At 41.1% G+C, this 26,259-nt stretch overlaps 2 protein-coding genes across 2 annotated transcripts in view; one reads left to right on the top strand and one right to left on the bottom strand.

Annotated features, from left to right (window-relative positions):
* R3HDM2 (R3H domain containing 2) overlaps nt 1–26,259 on the bottom strand; it is a 169,321-nt gene that overhangs the window by 106,959 nt on the left and 36,103 nt on the right. The window contains exon 2 of the mRNA XM_028491204.2: nt 7,760–7,822. Within this exon, the coding sequence (XP_028347005.1) occupies nt 7,760–7,778 (19 nt within the window). The 5' untranslated portion in view covers nt 7,779–7,822. The remainder of the gene's footprint in view (nt 1–7,759; nt 7,823–26,259) is intronic.
* On the top strand, nt 7,798–13,233 carry LOC102985583 (putative hydrolase RBBP9). Its single transcript, XM_055085721.1, has 2 exons — nt 7,798–7,813; nt 12,650–13,233. The coding sequence occupies exons 1-2, from the start codon at nt 7,798–7,800 to the stop codon at nt 13,231–13,233; spliced, it is 600 nt and encodes a 199-aa protein (XP_054941696.1).

Below are 26,259 nucleotides of genomic sequence, written 5' to 3'. Positions count from 1 at the left end.
AGATCAGCCATTTTAAATAAGATCAAAAAAGGAAAGAGGGAGGGAGGAAAAAAAATCAAAAAAGTTAAGATAACTATGACTAAAGTACTAAAGAAAAAGTATGAGAAAAATATCTCACCAAAAATAGAATAGAAAGACAGAAATTACAAAAGGGAACCACAAATGGAAATTTTGGAGTTGGAAACATGGAAATGAAAAACATCAGTAGAGAGTTCAGCACAAGATCTGACCAGGAAGAAGGAATAATCAACAAACTTGAAGCTAGGTCAATTAGGCTAGATCTGTCTGAGGAACAGAAAGAAAAAAGAATAAAGAAAAATGAACAAAGCCACAGAACAAAGCCTAACAATTCATATTGGGAGTCCCATGACAGGAGAGAAAGGGAAAGAAAGGATATTTAATTAAATAATGGCCAAATTTTTCTCAAACACTAAATCTGCAAATCCAGGAAGCTCATCAAAAACCATGGAGGTCAGAAGGCAATGGGAAGATTTATTCAAAGTGCTAAAAGAAAAAGACTATCAACCAAGAATTCTATCTCCAGCAAAACTATCCTTCAAACACAAAGGAGAAATTAAGACATTCCTAGATAAAAATGAAAGAACTCATCACTAGCAGATCTAGTCTACAAGAAATACTAAAGAGAGTCACTCAGGCTGAAATAAAAGGACTCTAAAGCAGTATCTCAAATCCAAACAAAAAAATTAAAAGTACTGGTAAAAGTAACTATATAGGTAAATGTAAAAGACAGTATAAATAAATGTTTTGTTTGTAACACTTTTTGTTTATCTGATTTAAAAGACAACTAAATAAAGCTATAAACCTGTGTTGATGGGCACACAATGTAAAAAGATGTAATTTGTACGTAATAGAACAAAAGAGAGAAGAGGGAACAGAGCTATACAGGCACAAAGTTTTGCACACGACTGTAACTGAGTTGGTATTAAATTAAACTACATTGTTATAAATTAAGATGTCAATTGTAATCCCCAGGACCACTAAGGAAATAACTCTATTTCATAAAAGAAATCTGCAAAACCCCATAAATAACATCCTACTTAAAGACTGAATGCATTTATCCTAAGCTCAGTAACAAGACAAAGACATAAACTTTTGCACTGAAGGTTCTAGCTAAGGCAATGAAGCACTAAGAAGAAAGAAAAGGCATCCAGGCTGGAAAAGAAGAAGTAAAAACGATCTCTATTTGCAGATGACAAGATCTTGTATCTAGACAATCCTAAGGAATCCACTAAAAACTAATAAACAAGTTCAACAAGGCTGCAAGATACAAGGTCAATATACAAAAATTGATTGTATTTCTATACACAAGCAATGAACAACTCAAAAGTGAAGTTAAGGGGGGAAAAATTTACAATAGTAACAAAAATAATACTTAGTTGTAAATTTAACAAAAGAAGTGTAATGGGGTAGGGTTAAAAAAATGTAACTTGTATATTGAAAATCATGAATTATTGATAGAAATGAAATAATATCTAAATAAGAGTAAATCCATCCTATGTGCATCAATTGGAAGACTTATTGCTAAGACGGTAACACTCCCAAAACTGATCTACAGATTCAAAGCAATCCCTATCAAAATCCTGGCTGGCTTTTTTTTTTTTTTGCATTAAATGACAAACTGCTCCTAAAATTCACATGGAAATGCAAGGGACCTAGAACAAACAATATAATCTTAAAAAAGAACAACAAAATTGGAGGACTCACATTTCCCAAGTTCAACTAACTACACAAAGCTATAGTAATCAAAACAGTATTGTAGTGGAATAGCATTGAAAGTCCAGAAATAAATCCTTACATTTACGGTCAACTGATTTTTGACAAGGGTGCCAAGAAAATCAAATAGGCCAAAGACAGTCTTTTCAACATGCAGTAATGAGACAAGTGGATATCTGTACATAAAAGAAAAAGTTGGAGGGCTTCCCTGGTGGCGCAGTGGCTGAGAGTCCGCCTGCTGATGCAGGGGACACAGGTTCGTGCCCCGGTCCGGGAAGATCCCACGTGCCACGGAGTGGCTAGGCCCGTGAGCTACGGCTGCTGAGCCTGTGCGTCCGGAGCCTGTGCTCCGCAATGGGAGAGGCCACAACAGTGAGAGGCCCGTGTACCACAAAAAAAAAAGAAGAAAAAAAAAGAAAAAGTTGGAACCACACCTCACACCATACACAAAAACTAACTCAAAATGGATCACAGACCTAAATGTAAGAGCTAAAACCATAAAACTCTTAAAGAAAAAAATAGATTAAGTGGACTTAATCAAATTTGAAACTTCTGTCTGTAAACAATACCATCAAGAAAGTGAAAAAACAACCCATGGAAGAAATATTTGCAAAGTATACATCTGATAAGGAACTTGGACCCAGAACTCTTACAACTCAATAATAAAAAGACAAGTTATCCAATTTTTTAAAAGGCAAAGGATTTAAATAAATATACATTTTTCAAAAAAGATATACAAATGGCCAATTTGTACGTGAAAAGATGCTCAACACGGGCTTCCCTGGTGGCGCAGTGGCTGAGGGTCCGCCTGCTGATGCGGGGGACATGGGTTCGTGCCCTGGTCTGGGAGGATCCCGCATGCTGCGGGGCGGCTGGGCCCATGAGCCATGGCCGCTGGGCCTGCGCGTCTGGAGCCTGTGCTCCACAATGGGAGAGGCCGCGGCGGTGAGAGGCCCGCATACCCCAAAAAAAAAAAAAAAAAAAAAAAGACGCTCAACATCACTGGTCACCAGGAAAATGCAAATCAAAACCATAATGAGATACTACTTCACACCCACTAGGATGGCTGGACTCAAAAAGACAGACAATAAGACGTTTGATGATGATAGACAAATTGGTACTCTCAAACATTGTCGGTGGGAATGTAAAATCATGCAACCACTTTGAAAGCAGTTTGATAGTTCCTCAGAAAGTTAAACATAGTTACCATATGATCCAGCAATTAGACTTCTAGGTTTATAGCCAAGAGAAATGAAAACATATTTCCACACAAAAACTTGTACATAATTGTTCATAGCAGCATTATTGACAGTACCCCAAAGTGGAAACAACCTAAAAGTCCACTAACTGATGAATGGATAAATAAAATGTGATATATCCACCACACAACAGAATATTATTCAGCCACAAAAAAGAACAAAGTACTGGGAGTTGCCTGGTGGCCTAGTGGTTAGGATTCCAGGTTTTCACTGTCACGGCCCAGGTTCAATTCCTGGTGGGGGAACTGAGATCCCGCAAGCCACGTGGCGCACCCCCAAAAAAAGAACAAAGTACTGATACATGCTAAAACTTGGATGAACCATGAAAACATTATGCTAAATGAAAGAAGCCAGTCACAAAAGTTCACATATTGTCTGATTCCTTTTATATTATATATCCAGACTAGGCAAATCCATAGAGACAGAAAGCAGATTAGAAGTTACCAAGGGATGGGGGGAAGAGAGAATGGGGAATGATTAGTTAATGCGCATGGGGTGGTTTATGGAATAATGAAAAAGTTTTGGATCTAGAAAGTGCTAGTGATTGCAGAACACTGTAAATATACTAAATACCAATGAACTGTACACTTTAAAATTGTTAATTGTATGCTACGTGAATTCACGTCAAAAAAAAAAGAAAAAATAAAGAAAGAAATTAACTTGGAGGGAAAAATAAAGTATATGTCCATACAAAGATTTGTACACAAATATTCATAGCATAACTTTATCTGTAACTGCCGAAAACCGGAATAAACCCAAATGTCCATCAGTAAGTGAATGAATGAACAAATTGTGTTACAGCTATACAAAAGATCACTACTCAGCAATAAAAAGGAATGAACTATTGATACATGCAACGACATAGATGAATCTCAAAATAATTAGCTTGATTAAAAAAGCCAAACCAAAAATAAGTAAACATGAGAGTATACACTTTATGATTTCCTTTATATAAAATTCTAGACAATGCAAACTATTCTACAGTGACAGAAAATTGATCAGTGGTTGCCAGGAGACCACAGAGGTTGGGAGAAGGATAACAAATGGGGATAAGAAAACTTGTGGAGGTGATAAATATGTTCATTATGTCTCTTTTTTTTTTTTGTATTCTAACAAATGGGGATAAGAAAACTTGTGGAGGTGATAAATATGTTCATTATGTCTCTTTTTTTTTTTGTATTCCATTGTTTATACCAAGGAATGAGTGAGAAATCCATCCAGGGAATAGTTTCAGAGAGCAAGGATTCATAGATTTTCATTATCTTGAGCTGATAACACTTCCTCAGTCTTCACCTGGCTACATACCCCAGGGTAGAAAAACCAATATGTGTCTCCAGCATACGTCTTGCCCTTTTCTTCCCAGGAAAAAACAAGGTTTAAGTGTGGATTTAAGGCTCCTCCCCAACCTGAGCGCTCTCTGATCACTGACCTCAGTCGTTCCCAATCCGGCTAAATCCCAAGATTGCTTGTAAGGATTGCTGCAAAATACTCAGGCTTCTTCCCAGACCCATCATCTCAGAATGCTGGGCACGGAGCCCAAGACTTGCTTATTCAACAAGCCCTACAGGTAAGGCTGGTGCACAGCCATGTGGGAATCCTGGTCTACGTTCTTGCTACTAAATGTGATCTGAAAGTCAGCAGAATCAGCACCAATCTTGTTGTAACACAGAATCCCATGCCCTACTACAGACCTTCTGAATCTTACCAAGATGTCCCGATGATTCTTATGCAAATTAAAGTTTAGGACTCCCTGGTCTCTGTGCTGTCTAGACGCAGTGCCAAAACTCTGCAGTCTGCTCAGGTGTGTGGTCTGATCAGATCACGTAGCACTGGGACTTCCAGGGTTTAATTCTTGTTCCTTTCCAGTTTTTGGTTCTTTGGAAAAGATGGAAAGAATAATCCAGGAAACAGCTCTTTAGGACTGGTGAAAGATAACATCACAGCCCTGGGCACTGTCACTGCCTGAGTGCTTCTTCCTCCAGATCACAGCTCCAGCCACCTCCAGATCACAGCTCCAGCCACCGCAGCTCCAGTGACCACCAAGAGAACCAGGCCAACAATGATGCCATGAGGACAGTGGGCTGAAGAGGTTCGGCCTCACTCTGGTTGTAGTAGACACGCAGGGTGTTCAGGTTCACTCGGAAAGTCTGTGCGTGGTACTTGTAGATCCGCGGGTTCCGATCCTAATACTCCGGCCCCTCCTGCTCCACCCATGGCGCCCGCGGCTCCATCCTGGGATTTGGGGCGTCGCTGTCGAACCGCACGAACTGCGTGTCGTCCACGTAGCCGACAGAGATGAAGGGGGGCTCCCCGCGGCCAGGCTGAGACACCCCGGTGTAGAAATTCCTCAGGGAGTGGGAGCCTGGGGGCAGGGAGGGGTGAACCCGGCCCGACCCTCCTCCCAGAGCGGGTCCTGGGTCCAAGGTGTTGGGGCCAGGAGCAGGGAGAGGGCGAGGGGCTCGTGAGACCTTCATTATGTCTTGATTGGGGTGACAGTTTTACAGGGAACCCATGTCAAAACTTAACAAAATTGTACGTTTTAATATGTACAGTTTACTGTATGTCAATTATTAAAAGCCTCAATTAAGCTCTTTTTTGAAAAATATGATAGGGCAATGTACGCATGCTGGCAACTCAATAATTGATAAGGTAGTAATAAAGCAGTTTTACTTTACCTTGCTGAGTGTACAGGCAACTCTTGGCAACATTAAACAGAGAGAACCACTCAAAGAGCATATAAATTTGAATTTTTGTCAACTTAAAAATACTTCCACGACTTCCCTCGTGGTGCAGTGGTTAAGAATCTGCCTGCCAATGCAAGGGACACGGGTTCGATCCCTGGTCCGGGAAGAGCCCACATGCCGCGGAATGATTAAGCCTGTGCACCACAACTATTGAACCTGTGCTCTAGAGCCCACGGGCCACAACTACTGAGCCCACTTGCCACAACTACTGAAGCCTGTGTGCCTAGAGCCTGTCTGTGCTCTGCAACAAGAGAAGCCACCGCAATGAGAAGCCCACACACCACAACGAAGAGTAGCCCCTGCTCGCTGCAACTAAAGAAAAGCCCACAAGCAGCAATGAAGACCCAACGCAGTCAAAAATAATAAATAAATTTTTAAAAATTAAAAAAAAATACTTCCAGGGGGACTTCCCTGGGGTCCAGTAGTTAAGAATCCACCTTCCAATGCAAGGGACATGGGTTCGATCCCTGGTCTGGGAACTAAGATCCCATATGCCACGGGGCAACTAAGGCTATGCACCACAACTACTGAGCCCACGTGCTCTGGAGCCTGCACACCACAGCTAGAGAGAAGCCCATGCGCTGCAACGAAGAGCCTGCGCACTGCAACTAAGACCCAATGCAGCCAAATAAATAAATAAATTAAATTAAAAGAAAAAAAAGAAACTTCCATTAGCCTACATTATAATTTCAGAGATGCTCAATCTTCATTTTTGACTGATCTTCAGTCGGTAGTGCAACACACCCTGCCAGTTCTGGCAAGTACTACAATCTGTAAACAAGCATTTAGACACACCAAAAAAAGCTCCTACGAGAAACCCTAATAAGGTTCCTTAAACTTGAAAATACTTGTGAAGAGTATCTCAAGCGTGATGAAATCAACAAAAAAATCTCTATTATCTATATTAATCACCTCTAAAGAATTCCCCAATTATAGATATCTACCTTTTGTAGATATTTGCTCAAAAAATATAAACTACTGCAAAACTTTTTATCTACTTTCTAAAAAGTTCAAAAAGCCCGCGAGCCACAACTTCTGAGCCCGCTCGCCTAGAGCCCGCGCTCTGCAACAAGAGAAGCCACTGCAATGAGAAGCCCGCACACTGCGACGAAGAGTAGCCCCTGCTCACCGCAACTAGAGAAAGCCCGCGCACAGCAACAAAGACCTAACACTGACAAAAATAAATAAAATTAAAAAAAAACAAACCCTAAGCTGAATTTTTCTTTACCAAAAGATATTTCCATTGTTTTAAAGACAAACTAAAAGGACTTCCCTGGTGGTGCAGTGGTTAAGAATCCTCCTGCCAATGCAGGGGACAAGGGTTCGATCCCTGGTCCGGGAGGATCCCACATGCTGTGGAGCAGCTAAGCCCATGCGCCATAACTACTGAGCCTGTGCTCTAGAGCCCACGTGCCATAACTACTGAGCCCACGTGCCACAACTACTGAAGCCTGCACGCTCTAGGGCCCGCCTGCCACAACTACTGAGCCCATGTACTGCAACTACTGAAGCCCACATGCCTAGAGCCTGTGCTCCGCAACGAGAAGCCACCGCAATGAGAAGCCTGCACACCACAACAAAGAGTAGCCCCTGCTCACCGCAACTAGAGAAAGCCCATGCACAACAACAAAGACCCAACACAGTCAAAAAAAAAAAAAAAAAAAAGACAAACTAAAAGCATGATGTTTTCAGCAATGAGGAAAAGTTATGGAAATGAGGGTGAAGTACAGCCAATCAAAACCATTTTACATTCATGATATTTATGCCAGGTAAGAAATGACACCACCTAACCCAAGCTACCATCATCTCTCACTTTGACTATTACAGTAGCCTTCTTCCATTTTTTAATTCAGATGAATTCAATCTTGATATACTGTGTCTCAATCTCTTCATCTATTAAATGGGTGCAGTAACACTCCCAACCTTATGAGATTATGTGAGGATTAAATGAGATCAAGGGTAAAGCACTTAGTTTGTTGCCTGGCACATAAGAAGTATTCCATAAATGTTACCTATTATTACCTGAATAAATGTTCAGCATCCATGAGTCCAGTGCTGGAATGGCGTCACATATAAGTAACAAGTCTAACCTCAAAAAAAAAAAAAAAAAAAAAAGGTAAGTTAAAAGTAATTTCAATGTTAATATATTGAGACTCTCAAAGAAAATAAAAAGAGATCTATTTCAAATCAGCTTCTTAATATCTTCTTTCCCAATTCCTTTTGCTCACAGTATTTCTTATAACCCTACACCTTGTGCTGAACCCTCTATAACCATCCCTACTCTCAATTCACAATAAAACACTATTCATGGGCTTCCCTGGTGGCGCGGTGGTTGCGTGTCCGCCTGCCGATGCAGGGGAACCGGGTTCGCGCCCCGGCCTGGGAGGGTCCCACGTGCCGCGAAGCGGCTGGGCCCGTGAGCCATGGCCGCTGGGCCTGCGCGTCCGGAGCCTGTGCTCCGCAACGGGAGAGGCCACAGCAGAGGGAGGCCCGCATACCACAAAAAAACAAACAAACAAAAAAAAACTATTCATTTGGCTCTTTTCCCCTCTGTTGATCCCCTCTACTTATAAGCAGTTCCTGGTCCACTTTCTAATACAAACAAATCATCCAGTCTTACTCCTTGAAATTCTTCTGCTGTTTTTTACCCATTATCCTTCCACACAAGACAAATCTAGAAACTGAGCTAGCAGATCTAGAATATCTCTTGGTAGATGCAAAGCAAAAGTAGAGAGGCCAGAGACAGAATTTTCTTCTATGAGTAGAAATAAGTATCGCAAACACATAATTTAATATCTCCTCACTCCAACTGCAATATTTACTATTATTGCTCTTACGGGACTCTGAGGGCTGGCTGCTGCTTAATCCACTTCAGCAACCCAGAGTGCTGAGTGCCACCACCGGAACCCTTAATACATGCAAGCCAGCCTGTGTTCTTGGAAGCCCACAAAAACCTAAGCCCCACTGCGCTCTACACAGTGAGGAGTATCCTTAACTTATAATTTTGTCTTACAACTCTATCCTGTGGATATCACATCAGAAGTCCACCTTCCTAATATCTCACACAGATTTCTATGAAAAAGCTCTTCTAGTTTTTTTATGGCCCCTTCCTCCCAGGGTTTTGGCATTAGAGACGTACGGTAGTTTGGTTAGGATTGGGAGGCATGACCAAAGGATATTGCGCTTCCCCTTTTCACTGCCAATCTTGGTCCTGAAACATGGCTGCATGGTGAATTTTTTCCCCAGGAAATGCCTTGTTCTCCCTCATGCAAAGAAATTACTGGCTGGGTTGCCTTTCCCTACAGGCCCTCAAGTCATGCCCAGATGTGTGGGATTTTTTTTTTTTTTTCTTTTTTGCGGTACGCAGGCCTCTCACTGTCGTGGCCTCTCCCGTTGCGGAGCACAGGCTCCGGACGCGCAGGCTCAGTGGCCATGGCTCACGGGGAGGGAAATGAAGCAACTTGATGATGTTCTATTAATTCACATTGGGGAAACCTTTATAATAAACATCCTATTTTATTTAGCCCTGTAGCTTTTGTTTGAAGCATTGTGACTTCATTTTGAGAAATGTCAATTGATTTCTTTCTGTTTGCCAGACACAAAAGTCAATGGTGTTGAAGATTTTTTTAAAAAGATTTGTTCACAATCCCTGACTTCAAGGAGTTGATCATCTGGCCGGCAAAACAGCATGCGGGCTTAAGTATGCGGAGCACAGGCTCCGGACGCGCAGGCTCAGTGGCCATGGCTCACGGGCCCAGCCGCTCCGCGGCATGTGGGATCTTCCCGAACCGGGGCACAAACTTGTGTCCCCTGCATCGGCAGGCGGACTCTCAACCACTGCGCCACCAGGGAAGCCCCCTGTGTGGGATTTTTAAGTGAGCAGAGTAGGTTCAGGCTGAGAGCCTTGCCACCCCAAAAAGTCACTCTCCAGCTCTGAGTCAGAGAATCAAGAACAACATAATTCAAAGCACACACTAGTACTTATTGCTATAATGGTTTTCTTGCCCTATCTGTAATCTTATCAAAATTAAAAGTGAAATACTTTCTGAAAGAAGTTGAATTCCCTTCTGCCGTCCATCCTCTTTTACCTCCATATAATTGCAGTTTTTTAATAAAATGCAATAGCCTCTTAACTAATCATTCTACTTCTGCTCTGGGCACTCTGCTGTCTGTTCTCCCCAGAGAATCAAGAGTGATTTTTCTTTTTAATTGAAGTATAGTTGATCTACAATGTTATGTTATGAGTGATTTTTTTAACATGTAATTCCGATCACTTAGCTTCCTCGCTCAACCAGCTTCCTTCCACCAGTGGCTTCCCATCATCCCAAGCAAGGTCTACAGAGCCTCATAAAATCTGGCCCCTGCCTACTCTTGAACATACCAAAACACATACTTCCCACAAGTCCTTTGTATTTGTTTTTCCTCCTGCCCAGAACAGTTGTCTTTCATCGGGAAATGCTGGTTCTGCCTTCCTTCAATTAAGAGTTCATATGTCACTATGAAGAGGTCTGACCACCCAATCTGAAGTATCCCCTTCTCCCTTACTCTCAAATCACATCATCATATCAATTTTCTTCATAGCACTATACTCTGTAATTATTTATTTGAAAACTGTCTATCTTCTCAAACAAGAATGTAAGCTCTTTGAGGGCAGAAATCTTGTGTGTCTTGTTCATATGTGCCTCCAATGCCAAATAGTGTCTGACACATAATAAGCACTGTAACAGTTTTCTAACTGTTTGCTTCATTTACAAAGCCAAGTACTACCTCTAAGGTGTTAGGTTTTTAAAAACTTATTTCTAGGGACTTCCCTGGTGGTGCAGTGGTTAAGAATCCACCTACCAACATAGGGGACAAGGGTTTGATCCCAGGCCCAGGAAGATCCCACGTGCCGCTGAGCAACTAAGCCCGTGCACCACAACTAATGAGCCTGCGTCCTAGAGCCACAACTACTGAGCCCATGTGCTGCAACTACTTAAGCCCGCATGCCTAGAGGCCATGCTCCGCAACAAGAGAAGCCACCGCAATGAGAAGCCTGCACACCACAACGAAGAGTAGCCCCCACTCTCCGCAAGTAGAGAAAGCCTGCATGCAGCAACGAAGACCCAATGCAGCCAAAAAACAAACAAACAAACAAAACCAAAAAACTTATTTCTACAGCCAATAAAATGGCCAGGCTTCAAAACCCTATGTTCTCTTCTTCATTCTAACAATCTGCCTTGTATTCTCAGAAAGCTCCCTTCCTTTCTCTGAAGGTAAAATTTGCCCTCAGAAAATTAAGATGGCAATCTTACCTGGCAACACTGTTCTCTAGGTCTGTGGGTTTCAGATCCAATGTTCTCAGGCAGCAGCAATTACCAAAACTCTGGCTACTAGTATTGCACTGAGGAGTGCCTCACGTACCAGAACCACCAGGCTAATCTGATGAAGCTGCAAACACCTGTGAGAGTACCATAGTTAATAAGAGTTCTGTGAGTCACTCCCAACGCCTTAAAGATAACCTCACAGGAGTAGGAAGATTTAGTTCAGTCATCTGACTAGTGGCACATTCTACAAAGCCTTAATAATGACCCTGTCACCAGAAAAACAAATACTTTGTCCTAGCCTTCTAATCAACTGCATTTAGCAACCAACATCCATCTTTTGCAATAAAATGCCACCTCTGAGTTCCTATTCCTATCAAATTATCACTGGTTTGAGCAATAGATAAATCAGAAACTACAGTTAACAAATCTACTTGTCTGGCACCCAAGACAATTAAACTTACTTAGAGACGCAGAATAGCCTCTAGTCACCTGGTGACAAGTTTTAAGATGCTAATAACTGTAACACTTCGGCACATCAAAATGGCTATAATGTGAAAAACAGCCACATGCCACTTCCAATGGTGCACCTATACTGAAAGTGACCGTCCCCCTCCAAAATAAATAATGTTAAAGTCAGCTGAATCTTGAAGAATGACTCTGACTTTTCTCTAAAATAAGGGCTATGACAGCTACCTTAAGAGAGGCACAATAAACTGAGGGCAAGGGGCTCATTGTGCTGACGTTGTCACCTCATCTAGGACTTGAGCTGATTCATCCTGATGGGCTGACAGGTCACTAAGATCTGCACCTTGCCCAAGATTCTTATTTACTTCACATATAAAAATACTGTCTACTAAAGACAACTGCAATCCAGACACCTTCTCCTGATAGGGAGGCTTTCCCTTCCTGACTTCACTGAGCACCTTGGAAAAAAAAGTTGTCATTTCAGGCCCACTTTAGTAACTGTGGATGACTAACAAGGCATTGAAGGGCCGGGAAGAGAGCCCATAAAAGGACCAGAACGGGGCTTCCCTGGTGGTGCAGTGGTTGAGAGTCCACCTGCCGATGCAGGGGACACGGGTTCGTGCCCCGATCCGGGAAGATCCCACATGCCAGAGCGGCTAGGCCCGTGAGCCATGGCCGCTGAGCCTGCGCATCTGGAGCCTGCGCTCCGCAACAGGAGAGACCACAACAGTGAGAGGCCCACGTTAAGTCTCAGCAATTACAAAAAAAAAAAAAAAAAAAAAAAAAAAAAGAATTAAAAAAAAAGACCAAAATCACCTGGAGAAGAAACTAATCTCTCCAGCATTAACAGATGTTTGGTACTATTAACATAATTTGAAAAGCAGCCGCAAAGTCAAGACATGAAAACATCTGGTCCTTGGCCACACCAAGAAATCACAGAAGACATCCTTTACAAGTAAGCTGTGTTCTAACATGAATTTCAAGAAGAAAGACAAGGAGAGGCAATTTTTAAAAATCCACAAACTATCCCCTTAATTTAAAAGGAAGAAAAATAAATAAATAAATAAATAAATAAAATAAAATAAAATAAAATAAAAGGAAGGAAGGGAGGTCGGCTGCACTCATGGCGGCGCCCTACAAGGCGGTGTGATCGTCCCCGGGAACAGGGGCGGGAATGTGGCCACCCACGGCTGGTACGGCTGGGTGAAGAGGGGGCTGGAGCAAATACCTGGTTTCCAGTGTTTGGCTAAAAACATACCTGACCCAATCACAGCTCGAGAGAGCATCTGGCTGCCCTTCATGCAGACGGAGCTGCACTGTGACAAGGAGACCATCATCATAGGCCACAGTTCCAGGGCCACTGCAGCCATGAGGTATGCAGAGACCCACCGGGTGTGTGCTATTGTGTTAGTGTCTGCGTACACGTCTGACCTGGGGGATGACAATGAACGGGCAAGCGGATACTTCAGCCACCCCTGGCAGTGGGAGAAGATCAAAGCCAACTGCCCTCACATTGTGCAGTTTGGCTCCACCGACGATCCTTTCCTTCCTTGGAAGGAACAAGAAGTGGCCAACAGGTTGGAAGCCAAATTGTACAGATTCACTGACCGTGGCCATTTCCAGAGCACGGAGTTTCATGAACTGGTTAGTGTGGTCAAGTCCATGCTGGAAGTGCCAGGACAGCCAGGGTGGTTCCTGCTGTTCTGCGTAACAACATGGGAGTAGGGCAACGATCAGATTATTAATAGATGACAATCTATTATCAGATGAATAGCGGGCATGCAAACCAGATCAAATTAAGGTCCAAAAAACACACAAGTTTCAATGTTCAAACTAAATTACAAACAGTATTTTCATTTTCCATAGAATCTACATCTCCTCAAATTACTCTGACCTACAACAGTATTTTTCCCATTTGATAAGTGACATGGGACAGCTTAACCACCCTTAACCTATCCAAAGTGAATAAGATAGAAACGAAACCCAGGTTTCCTGATCCCTAGTCCAGATTAAAACTAAACAGGTTTCATGTTATGCTGTAGGAGTTGCAGCATAACACATCCTTAAACATGTTGAGAGAGTGACACACAAGGAGGTTGAGGCAGGGGTCTGCAGGGTCGGGCAGGGATCGGTCTAAGACCAGACTGGCAAGGATTAGGGCGATGGGGAGAACTCCTGCTGGGTCCTGTCTGGATTGTTGCCATGTGGGAATTTGGCAATGCATTGCCAGTTTTCTGATTTTCAAGGAAAGAAATTCATATACTTTTGTATTTAGGGACCATAAGTGTATGTATATATAATCCACATGTACATGAATTACGTTCAGTCCACAGACATATGGGTTATGTTAGTTGGCAACTACAGCGTAAATAAAAAATCTGCAAACATGGCAAGACACAAAGTCCAAACCATCCATGTGTGACCTCTGCTTAAGTATTCACTTAGCCAGTGCTTTAGAGCTTGAGAAAAGCCTGAGAAATAGACATGACGTCAAAGGATGAAATCATGGGAAGTCTGGATTTTATTACAGTCTTAAATATTTAAAAAAATGATCTTTCCATATGTCAAATTTTGTTCTGTAAAGTGTTCTACCTTTTAATTTCCATGGTCCTTTAGATTTCTTTCAGCATCATTCCATGATTTTTCTTCTAATCATACTCCCTCAAAAAAACCCTTTTTCATTTTCCAACGTTTTTTGGCTATTATGATCCCCAAGTAACATCTCAAAACAATTTCCAGTAAATTCACACCTGATATTTGCTGCAATAATGTGAATTCCCACACTGTTCATACCTAACGAAAATTCAAAGCCATCATTTGAACCTAAAAAGGCTTTTGATTTCTAAATGTGCTCAAAAAATGTCAGGAGAGATTCTCTTTTTAGCAGCAATTATCTTAGGGGATGGGAATTTTGATAGTTATGGTATGGTGGATGTCTCCTTTTTACATTATACACCTGGGGGTGTATTTGAGTTTGTGCACTGTGTCTTTTATAATTAAAAATAAAGATTAAAAACAGCTTATTTGACAAAGTTAGTGAAAAGCAAAGTAGATAAATCCATTGAATACTTTTCTTAGAGAAGCTGTTTAGCACTGATTTGACCAAGCCTATAATCAAAGCTTGGTTCTACTTGAATTATTTGGAAGTAGTCATTGTTCTACGTATTCTCTGCCTTGTTTTCTGAAGTCCTTTCTTAAAAAATTTACAAACTTATACAAATAACTGTTCATAATACTTTATTGTCCTCTTCCTCTGTAGAAAAAACCAAATATATACAATTGAGAAATAAAAAATAAAAATAAAAATAAATAAAAGGAAGGAAGGGAGGGAGGGGAGGGAAGGAGGGAGAAAGAGAGAAACAGGAGAGAGAAAAAAGAAAGGAACAAGGAAGCGTAATGCCCAGTGTTGTAGATTAAACATGGCCACAGATTATTTGCAGCAATTCCCATCAAGAAGTGGAGCTGAGGGGCTTCCCTGGTGGCGCAGTGGTTGCGCGTCCGCCTGCCGATGCAGGGGAACCAGGTTCGCGCCCCGGTCTGGGAGGATCCCACATGCCGCGGAGCGGCTGGGCCCGTGAGCCATGGCCGCTGGGCCTGCGCGTCCGGAGCCTGTGCTCCGCAACGGGAGAGGCCGCAGCAGAGGGAGGCTCGCATACCACAAAAAAAAAAAAAAAAAAAAAAGAAGTGGAGCTGGGACTTCCCTGGTGGTCCAGCGGCTGAGACTCCATGCTCCCAATGCAGGGGACCCGGGTTCGATCCCTGGTCAGGGAACTAGATCCCACATGCCGCAACTAAAAGATCCCACATGCCGCAAAGACGGTCCCGCAAGGGCAACGAAGATCCCATGTGCGGCGAGTAAGACCCGGGGCAGCCAAATAAATAAACAAATATTAAAAAAAAAAAAAAAAAAAAAGAAGTGGAGCTCATTTCCCCTTGTCTCAAAGACAATGCTGAGCAAAAAAAGACACAAAGCATATCACTATATTCTATCAAAATGAAATTCAAAAACAGATAAAACTAACGTATGGTAATAGAAGTCAGAACAGTGATTATCTTTTTTTAAAATTTATTTATTTACTATTATTTTTGGCTGCGTCGGGTCTGTTGCTGTGCACGGGCTTTCTCTAGTTGCTGCGAGCGGGGGCTACTCTTCATTGCGGCGCGCGGGATTCTCTTTGCGGTGCCTTCTCTTGTTGTGGAGCACGGGCTCTAGGCACGTGGGCTTCAGTACTTGTGGCGCGTGGGCTCAGCAGTTGTGGCTCACGGGCTCTAGAGCACAGGCTCAGTAGTTGTGGCGCATGGGCTTAGCTGCTCTGCGGCATGTGGGATCTTCCCGGACCAGGGCTCAAACCTGCGTCCCCTGCACTGGCAGGCAGATTCTTAACCACTGAGCCACCAGGGAAGTCCCCAGTGATTATCTTTGAAGTCATTTTTGCAAAAGAGAGTCTAGAGCATATTCAGTGTTTCCAGAGAAAACTGTCTATAGAAGAGTATTTGAGGGGACAGCTTATAACTGATATGGTGATGGAAGCAGCTAACTGTGCTCCTGCCCATCCAGCCAAACAGATGCTGCTAGGCTTACCTCTACTTTAGGAAGGACATGTTCTAACCCCTGCACTGGTTTGTACAGCCTGGCCCTCTGTGGCTGCATGACCAAGTCAGTGCCTTAGCTTGGAACCTCATCATTTTCCACTGCACTTACCACAAAACACACTATGACAAGGGTGATCTTTGAAAAATACAAATGTGACGGCATCACTCTCCCACACCCATACCATACACACACACCCCTCCTCCTCCTTAAAATCCTTCAAAGACTCCCCAGTGCCTATAAATTCTGCACTCCCTATCAGGGTACTTAAGTTCCTTTATAATCTAGTCCCTGACTATCTTTTTCTCTCTCTCTCTCTCTCTCTCTCTCTATATATATATATATATATATATCCTGAATTCCATAACGAATTACTTATAGTTGAACTAGAAAGCACCTCATCTCAGTATCTCTGGGTATAGAGCTGACCCTTGCACAATGAGGAGGTTAAGGACGCCAACCCTCCCCACAGTTGAAAATCCAAGTATAACTTATAATCAGCCCTCAGTATCCGCAGTTCCCCCTGTATCGGGGATTCCACAGATTCGACCAACCACAGATCATGTAACACTGTAGTATTTACTATTGAAAAACCTCCATGTTGTTCAAGGCTCAACTATGTAATGCATCCTCTATCTAAAACAGCAGTTCTCAAAATGTGGTCTCAGGAGGTCTATGAGGTGAAAAGTATTTTCATAATAACAAGATGTTACTTGCCTGTTTTACAACGGTGATAAAAGCAATATAGGTATAACTGCTAGTGCCTTAGCATAAATCAAGGCAAGGGCATCAAACTATACTAGTAATATCATCTTCTCCACCACTCCACATTTGGAGTTTAAAAAGGAAAAGATAAATTTTACTTGCGAATATCCTTGATAAACCAGTAAAATTTAATAATTTTATTAAATTTCCAACTTTGAGTATGTCTTTTTAATATTCTAAGTGTCAAAATGGGAAGTATAAAGCACTTCTCCCACTTTATAATAATCATACAATAATTGTCTCAAGGAAAAGCAACTGAGCTACAAGCTGAACTAGCTGCTTTTTTCATGGAATACTATTATTTCTTTTTTTAAAATTAATTTTTATCAGAGTATGATTGTTTACAATGTTGTGTTACTATTATTTCTTAAGTAAACAACTGACAGGCAAACTATGGTTATTCAGACTTGGGTATGTACAATATTTTCACAAAAATGAACAAAGTGAGCCTATGACTTCAAAGAAAACAAATGAAAGTATTTGTTACAAATGATAAAATTCAAACTTTAGCTAAAGTCAGAATTTTGAAAACATGTATCCCCTATGAGCTTGATGGCTTCTCAATACTTTAAGACTGTCCTGATGAAACGGTAGTGGTATTAATGAATGTGATTTTTTAAAACTGTATAATTAACTGTATCAAACACTTGGAAGATCTGAATAACCAAATGAACCAATATTTTCCAATTGATTAAATCATGATGTTTCAAAATCATACATGGGTAAAAGATCCATTCAACGTACTAAACAAACGAATTTTAATGTCACCAAGTAGAAAAGTTCATTAATATGGTTTCATATTAATGAAACCATACAACTAACCTACATTGCAACTAACCTTTAAGAAACTACCACTTATTGAGTTTGGGTATAATATCAAAGAATACCCACAATTACCTAAGGAAGATATTAAAATACTTCTGTCTTTTTCAACTACATTATCTCCGAGGCTGGATTTTCTTCATATACTTCAACCAAAATGACATATTGCAACAGACTGAATGCAGATGGAGATACAAGAATACAGCTATCTTCCAATAAGCTAGACATCAGAGACTTGTAAAAATATAAAACAATGTCCCTCCTTCTTCTCACTAAATCTTTGTTTTAAAAATTAGTTTTTTCACCACAGTGAGGTACCACCTCACACCAGTCAGAATGGCCATCATTAAACAGTATACAGGGACTTCCCTGGTGGTGCAGTGATTAAGAATCCCCCTGCCAATGCAGGGGACACGGGTTCGATCCCTGGTCCAGGAAGATCCCACATGCCGCGGAGCAACTAAGCCCGTGTGCCACAACTACTGAGCCTGAGCTCTAGAGCCCGCAAGCCACAACTACTGAGCCCACGTGCCACAACTACTGAAGCCCGCGGGCCTAGAGCCCATGCTCCGCAACAAGAGAAGCTACTGCAATGAGAAGTGTGCACACCGCAACAAAGAATAGCCCAGGCTCGCCACAACCAGGGAAAGCCCACGTGCAGGAATGAAGACCCAACGCAGCCAAAAATTAAAATTAATTGATTAATTAAAAGACTTAAAAAAAAAAGTCTACAAATAACGGGACTTCCCTGGTGGTCCAGTGGTTAAGAATCTGCCTCCAGGGCTTCCCTGGTGTCGCAGTGGTTGAGAGTCCGCCTGCCGATGCAGGGGACACGGGTTCGTGCCCCGGTTCGGGAAGATCCCACATGCCGCGAATCAGCTGGGCCCGTGAGCCATGGCCACTGAGCCTGTGCGTCCGGGCCTGTGCTCCGCAACGGGAGAAGCCACAACAGTGAGAGGCCCGCGTACCGGGGGAAAAAAAAAAAAAAAAAAAAAGAATCTGCCTCCCAATGCAGGGAATGCAATTTTGATCCCTGGTCAGGGAACTAAGATCCCACATGCTGCGGGGCAACTAAGCCCGTGTACCACAACTACTGAGCACACGGGCCACAACTAGAGAAAAGCCCACACACTGAAATGAGGAGCCTGCGCACTGCAGTGAAGGGTTCCGCATGCCACGACGAAGATCCCGTGTACCACAACTAAGACCCGACGCAGCCAAAAATAAAATAAATAATTTTTAAAAGTCTACAAGTAACAAACGCTGCCGCACGTCGCAACTACAAAGCCCACACACCACAACTACTGAAGCCCACATGCCTAGAGCCCACGCTCCGCAACAAAAGAAACCACCACAATGAGAAGCCCACGGACTGCAACAAAGAGTAGCCCCCGCTCACTGCAACTAGAGAAAGCCTGCGCGCGAGGCAACAAAGACCCAGCGCAGCCATAAATAAATGAATGAATGAATGAATAAATTAATTAAATTAAAATAAAATTTTTTAAAAAATGCTGAAGAGAGTGCAGAGAAAAGGAAATCCTTCTATCCTGTTGGTGGGAATGTAAATTGGTACAGCCACTACAGAAAACAGTATGGAGGTTCCTCATAAAACTAAAAATAGGGCTTCCCTGGTGGCGCAGTGGTTGCGCGTCCGCCTGCCGATGCAGGGGAACCGGGTTCGCGCCCCAGTATGGGAGGATCCCACATGCCGCGGAGCGGCTGGGCCCGTGAGCCGTGGCCGCTGGGCCTGCGCGTCCAGAGCCTGTGCTCCACAACGGGAGAGCCCACGACAGAGGAGGGCCCACATACCACAAAAAAAAAAAATCTAAAAATAGAGCTGCATTATGATCAAGCAATTCCATTCCTGGGCATATATCTGGAAAAAACTATAATCCAAAAATATACATGCACCCCTATATTTATAGCAGCATCATTTACAATAGTCAAGACATGGAAACAACTTAAATGTGCACTGACAGATGAGTGGATAAAGAAGATGTGGCACATATATACATATATGTCTATATACACACACACACACACACACACATACACACACAAATCGAATACTACTCAGCCATAAAAAAAGAATGAAAAAGTGCCCTTTGCAGCAACATAGATGGACCTAGAGATTATCGTACTAAGTGAAGTACAAATACCATAAGATATCACTGGTATGTGGAATCTAAAATATGACACAATGAACTTATCTACAAAACAGAAATAGACTCATAGAGAACAGACTTGTTGTTGCCAAGGTGGGGGAGAGATGGACTAGGAGTCCGGGATTAACAGATACAAACTATTATATATATATAGAATGGATAAACAACAGGGTCCTAGTGTACAGTACAGGGAACTATATTCAATATCCTGTAATAAACCATAATAGAAAAGAATATGAAAAAGTATATGTGTGTGTGTATATAACTGATTTTGCTGTACAGCAGAAATTAACACAACATTGTAATCAACTATACTTCAATAAATTTTTTTACAAATTAGTTTTTTCAGGACTTCCTTGGTGGTCCAGTGGTAAAGAGTTCACCTTCCAATGCAGGGGATGTGGGTTCAATCCCTGGTTGGGGAACTAGGATCCCACATGCCACAGGGCAACCAAGTCTGTGTACCACAACTACTGAGCTCACAAGCCTCAACTAGAGAACCTGTGTGCCACAAACTATTAGCACCCACATGCTCTGGACCCCACACACCACAACTACAGAGCCCATGTGCCCTGGAGCCTGTGCACCACAACTAGAAGAGAAGACCGCACGCCACAACTAGAGAGAAGCCCACGCGCTGCAATGAAAGATCACACATGCCTCAACAAAGATCCCACGTACCGCCAACTAAGACCCGACACAACCATAAATAAATAAGAAATAACAGAACTATTAAAAAATTAGTTTTTTCAGTAAAAAGTATATTATAAAAAATTGGGCAGAAGAACTGAATAGGCAGTTTTTCCAAAGAGGAAATGCAAATGGCCAACAGGCACATGAAAAGATGCTCAACAGCGCTGGTCATCAGAGAAATGAAAATCAAAACCACAATGAGATATCACCTCACACCTGTCAAAATGGCTATCATCAAAAAGAACACAAATAACAAATGTTGGCAAGGATGTGGAGAAAAGGGAACCCTTGTACATTGTTGCTGGGAATGTAAATTGGTGTAGCCACTGTGGAAAAACAGTATGGAGGTTCCTCAAAAAACTAAAAATAGAACTATCATATGACCCAGCTATTCCACTCCTGGGTACACATCCGGAAAAAACAAAAACACTAATTCAAAAAGATACATGCACCCCAATGTTCATAGCAGCATTATTTACAACTGCCAAGATATGGGAGCAACCTAAGTGTCCATCAAATGATGAATGGATAAAGTGTGTCTCTGTGAATGTATACACACACACACACACACACACACACACACACACACAATGGAATACTACTCAGACATAAAAAAGAACAAAATTTTGCCATTTGCAGCAAAGTGGATGGACTTGGAGGGCATTATGCTAAATGAAATAAGTCAGACAAAGAAAGAAAGGCAAATACTATATTAAATCACTTATATGTGGAATCTAAAAAATACAACAAACTAGTGCACATAAAAAAGAAGCAGACTCACAGATACAGAGAACAAACCAGTGGTTACCAGTCGGAGGGATGGGGGTGGGCAAGAGCAGGCAATATAGGGGTGGGAGAGCAGGAGGTAGGAACTATTGGGTGTAAGATAAGGCTACAAGGACGTATTGTACAATACAGAGAATACAGCCAATATTTTGTAGTAACTGTAAATGGAGTGTAACCTTTAAAAATTGTATAAAAAATTAGTGTGTTATATATACTAATATGTAAGGAGTTTATTATTTTTAATAAACATTTGAATATTTTCTTAGTTTTAATTTCTAACACAGTAAATACTGGCAAATATAACCCCACATAAATAAAAGTTCTTTAGAGTCTGTAATAATTTTTTGAAGAGTTAAAAGGTCAGACACCCAAAATTTGAGAACTACTAATATAGAATTTCCCCTGCCCCATTTGTCCTTCAAGGCTCTGCTCCTCCAGAAAGCCTTCCCTGAGAGCTTAGGTAAAGTTAATCTGCTACAGTAGCTTACAGTGGAGCACAAAAGACTACATTGGTTCATAGGCACTCAGTTAACTGTTGAATGAACAAGGCTAAGCTGAGTGCACATGCTGCCAAATATACATGTACGAAAACATTTCAAAGTTGTTATTTTGTATATATCCACCACGACTAAAACCTCTCTCTCAAATCTTGAAACAACTGCTGGTGGAAATATAAACTTCATATATCTTTGGAAGGCATTTTTATAATGTCTATAAAAATTCCAAAGTAAACACCTTTAGAAAATTATCTTACTGATATTACAAATATGCAAAATGACATGTACAAGGTTATTCATGCTGCACTATTTGTAACTGAGAAAAAATCAAAATGCCCTTTAATAGAAGAATGATAAACAATACATACATAGCCCATATAATACTGTACAGACATAAACAAGAATAAGGAAATTCAACATACAACACATATAACTTGATGTATGTGTAAGAAAAGAGTAAGACACAGAACCATTTTCATAAAAAGGAAGAAAAGAAGATACATACATATTTACATGTATGTGTATATTTTATGCTTATAAGCACAAAGGATGCACAAAAACTGGTAATACCAGTTGCCCCTGGAAAGAGGAACTGACTGGTTTTCATTGCAGAAACAAGAAGAAAACTTCACTCTACTTTTTTCTATACTTAGAATTTTGTACCATGTAAATGTGATACCAATCCAAAAAGTAAATCTAAAAATATGTAAGAATCTTTATTTCACATAAAGAATAACTTCTCATCTTTCTTTTTCTAGCCTCAAAAAAGTCAATCCCCAATTTTTAAAATGTTTTAAAAATTTATTTTATTCAAGTATAGTTGATTTACATTGCTTTGTTAATTTCTGTTGTACAGCAAAGTGATTCAGTTATATACATACAATACATTCTGGTTTTTTATTATTTACATTTATTATTATAATTATTTTTTACAATACATTCTTTTTCATATTCTTTTCCATTATGGTTTATTGCAAGATATTAAATATAGTTCCCTGTGCTATACAGTAGGACCTTGCTGTTTATCCATCCTATATATAACAGTTTGCATCTGCTAATCCCAAACTCCCAATCCATCCCTCCCCCTGGCCCTTGGCAACCACAAGTCTGTTCTCGATGTCTATGAGTCTATTTCTGTTTTGCAGATAGGTTCATCTGTGCCATATTTTAGATTCCACATCTAAGTGATATCATATGGTATTTATCTGTTTCTCCCTTTCTGACTTACTTCATTTAGGATGATAATCTCTAGCTGCATCCACGTTACTGCAAATGGCATTATTTTGTTCTTTTTTATGGTTGTGTACTATTCCATTATATACATGTACCACATCTTCTTTATCCATTCACCTGTCAATGCACATTTAGGTTGTTTCCATGTTTTGGCTATCGTGAATAGTGCTGCTATGAACATAGGGGTGCGTGTATCTTTCTGAATTATAGTTTTGGCAGGGTATATTCCTAGGAGTGGGACTGCTGGATCATATCACCATACACACAATGGAATATTACTCAGCCATAAAAAAGAATGAAATCCTGCCATCTGCAGCAACATGGATGGACCTAGAGAATATTATGTTAGTGCAATAAGTCAAAGAGAGAAAGACAAATACTGTATGACATCACTTATATGTGGACTCTAAAAAATAATACAACTGGGGGGGGTGGGGGAGGGTTGGATTGGAAGTTTGGGACTAGGAGATGCAAACTATTATATATAGAATGGATAAACAACGAGGTCCTATTGTATAGCACAGGTAACTATATTTAATATCCTATAATAAACCATAATGGAAAAGAGTACAAAAAAGAATATATATTCATATATACCTGAATCACTTTGCTGTACACCAGAAACTAACACAATATTGTAAATCAACTATACTCCGATTAAAAATAAAAAATTAGGGCTTCCCTGGTGGCGCAGTGGTTGAGAATCTGCCTGCCGATGCAGGGGACACAGGTTCATGCCCCGGTCTGGGAAGATTCCACATGCTGCGGAGCGGCTGGGCCCGTGAGCCACAGTCACTGAGCCTGTGCATCCGGAGCCTGTGCTCCACAACGGGAGAGACCACAACAGTGAGAGGTCCGCGTACCACAAAAAAAATAAATAAATAAAATAAAATAATTTAAAAATTTAAATAAAAATAAATAAATATTTAAAATAATACAAATAAATGTATATTCAAAACAGAAACAGACTCACAGATATAGAAAACAAACTAGTGGTTACCAAAGGGGAGAGGAGCAAATTAAGGGTATGGAATTAAGAGATACAAACTACTATGTATAAAATAGATAAGCAACAAGGATATATTGTATAACACAGGGAATTATAGCCATTATGTTGTAATAACTTTTAATTGAGTATAATCTGTAAAAATACTGAATCACTATGCTGTACACATGAAACTAATAAAATACTGTAAATCAACTATATGACAACTAAAAAAAAAAAGCAAAGGACTTCCCCAGTGGTCCACTGGTTAAGAATCCGCCTTCTAATGCAGGGGATGCGGGTTTGATCCCTGGTTGGGGAACTGAGATTCCACATGCTGTGGAGCAACTAAGCCTGTGCGCCACAACTACTAAGCCCGCACACCTCAACTAGAGAGCCCACGTGCTGCAAACTACAGAGCCCACATGCTCTGGAGCCCACGTGCCACAACTACAGAGCCCGTGTGCCGCAACTAGAGAGAAGTTTGTGTGCCACAACAAAGAGCCCACAAGTTGTAAAGAAAGATCCCGCATACTGCAATGAAGAAGATCCCATGTGCCACAACAAAAGACCCAACACAGCCAAAAAAAAGAAAAGAAAAGAAAAGAAAGATACCCACTAAGAAGCCTTTAAATTAACTGTGTTAAGCGGTTAACTAGTGATTCTAGGGTAGGGTCAGTATCTTTACCTTTTACCTTGTATACTTTTGAATTATTTAAATTTCTTACAATGATTACACATTACTTTTGCAATTTGAAAAATGCAAATCTATAAGATTGAAGATACGGAACTTAAAAATCTACAGTCCTGACTTTGAATTAGACATGTTATGAACTTGTGATACACCTCCTTTCAAAGAAAAGATACCATTTTCCTAGCCTTGTTCACTAAAAACAGCAAGAAACAATGAACAACCCACTAAGCAATGAGTACCTCTTGCACCCAGACCGTGGCCTCTAAACATCATTTCCCAACAAAGGGCTTCTCATTGCGGTGGCTTCTCTTGTTCACAGGCACTAGGCACATGGGCTTCAGCAGTTGTGGCACACAGGCTCAGTAGTTGTGGCTCGCAGGCTCTAGAGCTCAGGCTCTGTAGTTGTGGTGCACAGGCTTTTGCAATTTGAAAAATGCAAATCTATAAGATTGAAGATACGGAACTTAAAAATCTACAGTCCTGACTTTGAATTAGACATGTTATGAACTTGTGATACACCTCCTTTCAAAGAAAAGATACCATTTTCCTAGCCTTGTTCACTAAAAACAGCAAGAAACAATGAACAACCCACTAAGCAATGAGTACCTCTTGCACCCAGACCGTGGCCTCTAAACATCATTTCCCAACAAAGGGCTTCTCATTGCGGTGGCTTCTCTTGTTCACAGGCACTAGGCACATGGGCTTCAGCAGTTGTGGCACACAGGCTCAGTAGTTGTGGCTCGCAGGCTCTAGAGCTCAGGCTCTGTAGTTGTGGTGCACAGGCTTAGTTGCTCCGTGGCATGTGGGATCTTCCTGCACCAGGGATTGAACCCATGTCCCCTGCATTGGCAGGCGAATTCTTAACCACTGGGTCACCAGGGAAGCCCAAAAAATGTTTTAAAATAATTGATTTTTTCCCTCTAATCATAAAAGAAATCCATGTTATTTATAAACAGAGATAAACAAAAAAGAAAATAAAAACCATTCCACTACCTCCTTCAAAACATTTTGTCTTACTAAACAGTAAGTCCTTTGAGGGCAGCTCATTTCCCCAAGCAACACAGGAAATTGTGTTCTACAGCTCTCTACGGAAGCCCTAAGGGGAAGGAAAGAGGAAAAACCCATGGGCTTAATTCAATGACAATAACACGTAGATTTGTCTTTCAGTGTTTTTTACGTTTCCCCATTTATATAAATCCAGGGTCAGAAAAAAATACTTACATTCCACTCTTACAGAATTTTCTTGGTTTATAATAATTTGGGGGGCATTTTTTCCAGTGTCCTCAAGATTTCTTACTATAGCAGCGACAAAGTCTTACACTTCAAATTGGCAAGTCGGGTAGTAAACATTTCATATTCACTCTATGTAAAGTCTGTCTCTATTTTAACTTATATTTAAATTAGTTACTCAAACCATTCCATTTATCTGTTATTTCTTATGTTGAGGTCCTACCCAACTCCGTCAACAGATTTTTCTTATTTCATGTAGTTAAGTGTACACTGAATAACTAAGTTTCTCC

This window comes from Physeter macrocephalus, chromosome 6, assembly GCF_002837175.3.
Source record: "Physeter macrocephalus isolate SW-GA chromosome 6, ASM283717v5, whole genome shotgun sequence".
NCBI classification, from domain to species: domain Eukaryota; kingdom Metazoa; phylum Chordata; class Mammalia; order Artiodactyla; family Physeteridae; genus Physeter; species Physeter macrocephalus.
The sequence above is the reverse complement of the archived record's forward strand: the minus strand, read 5'-3'. Positions and strand labels throughout refer to the sequence as shown.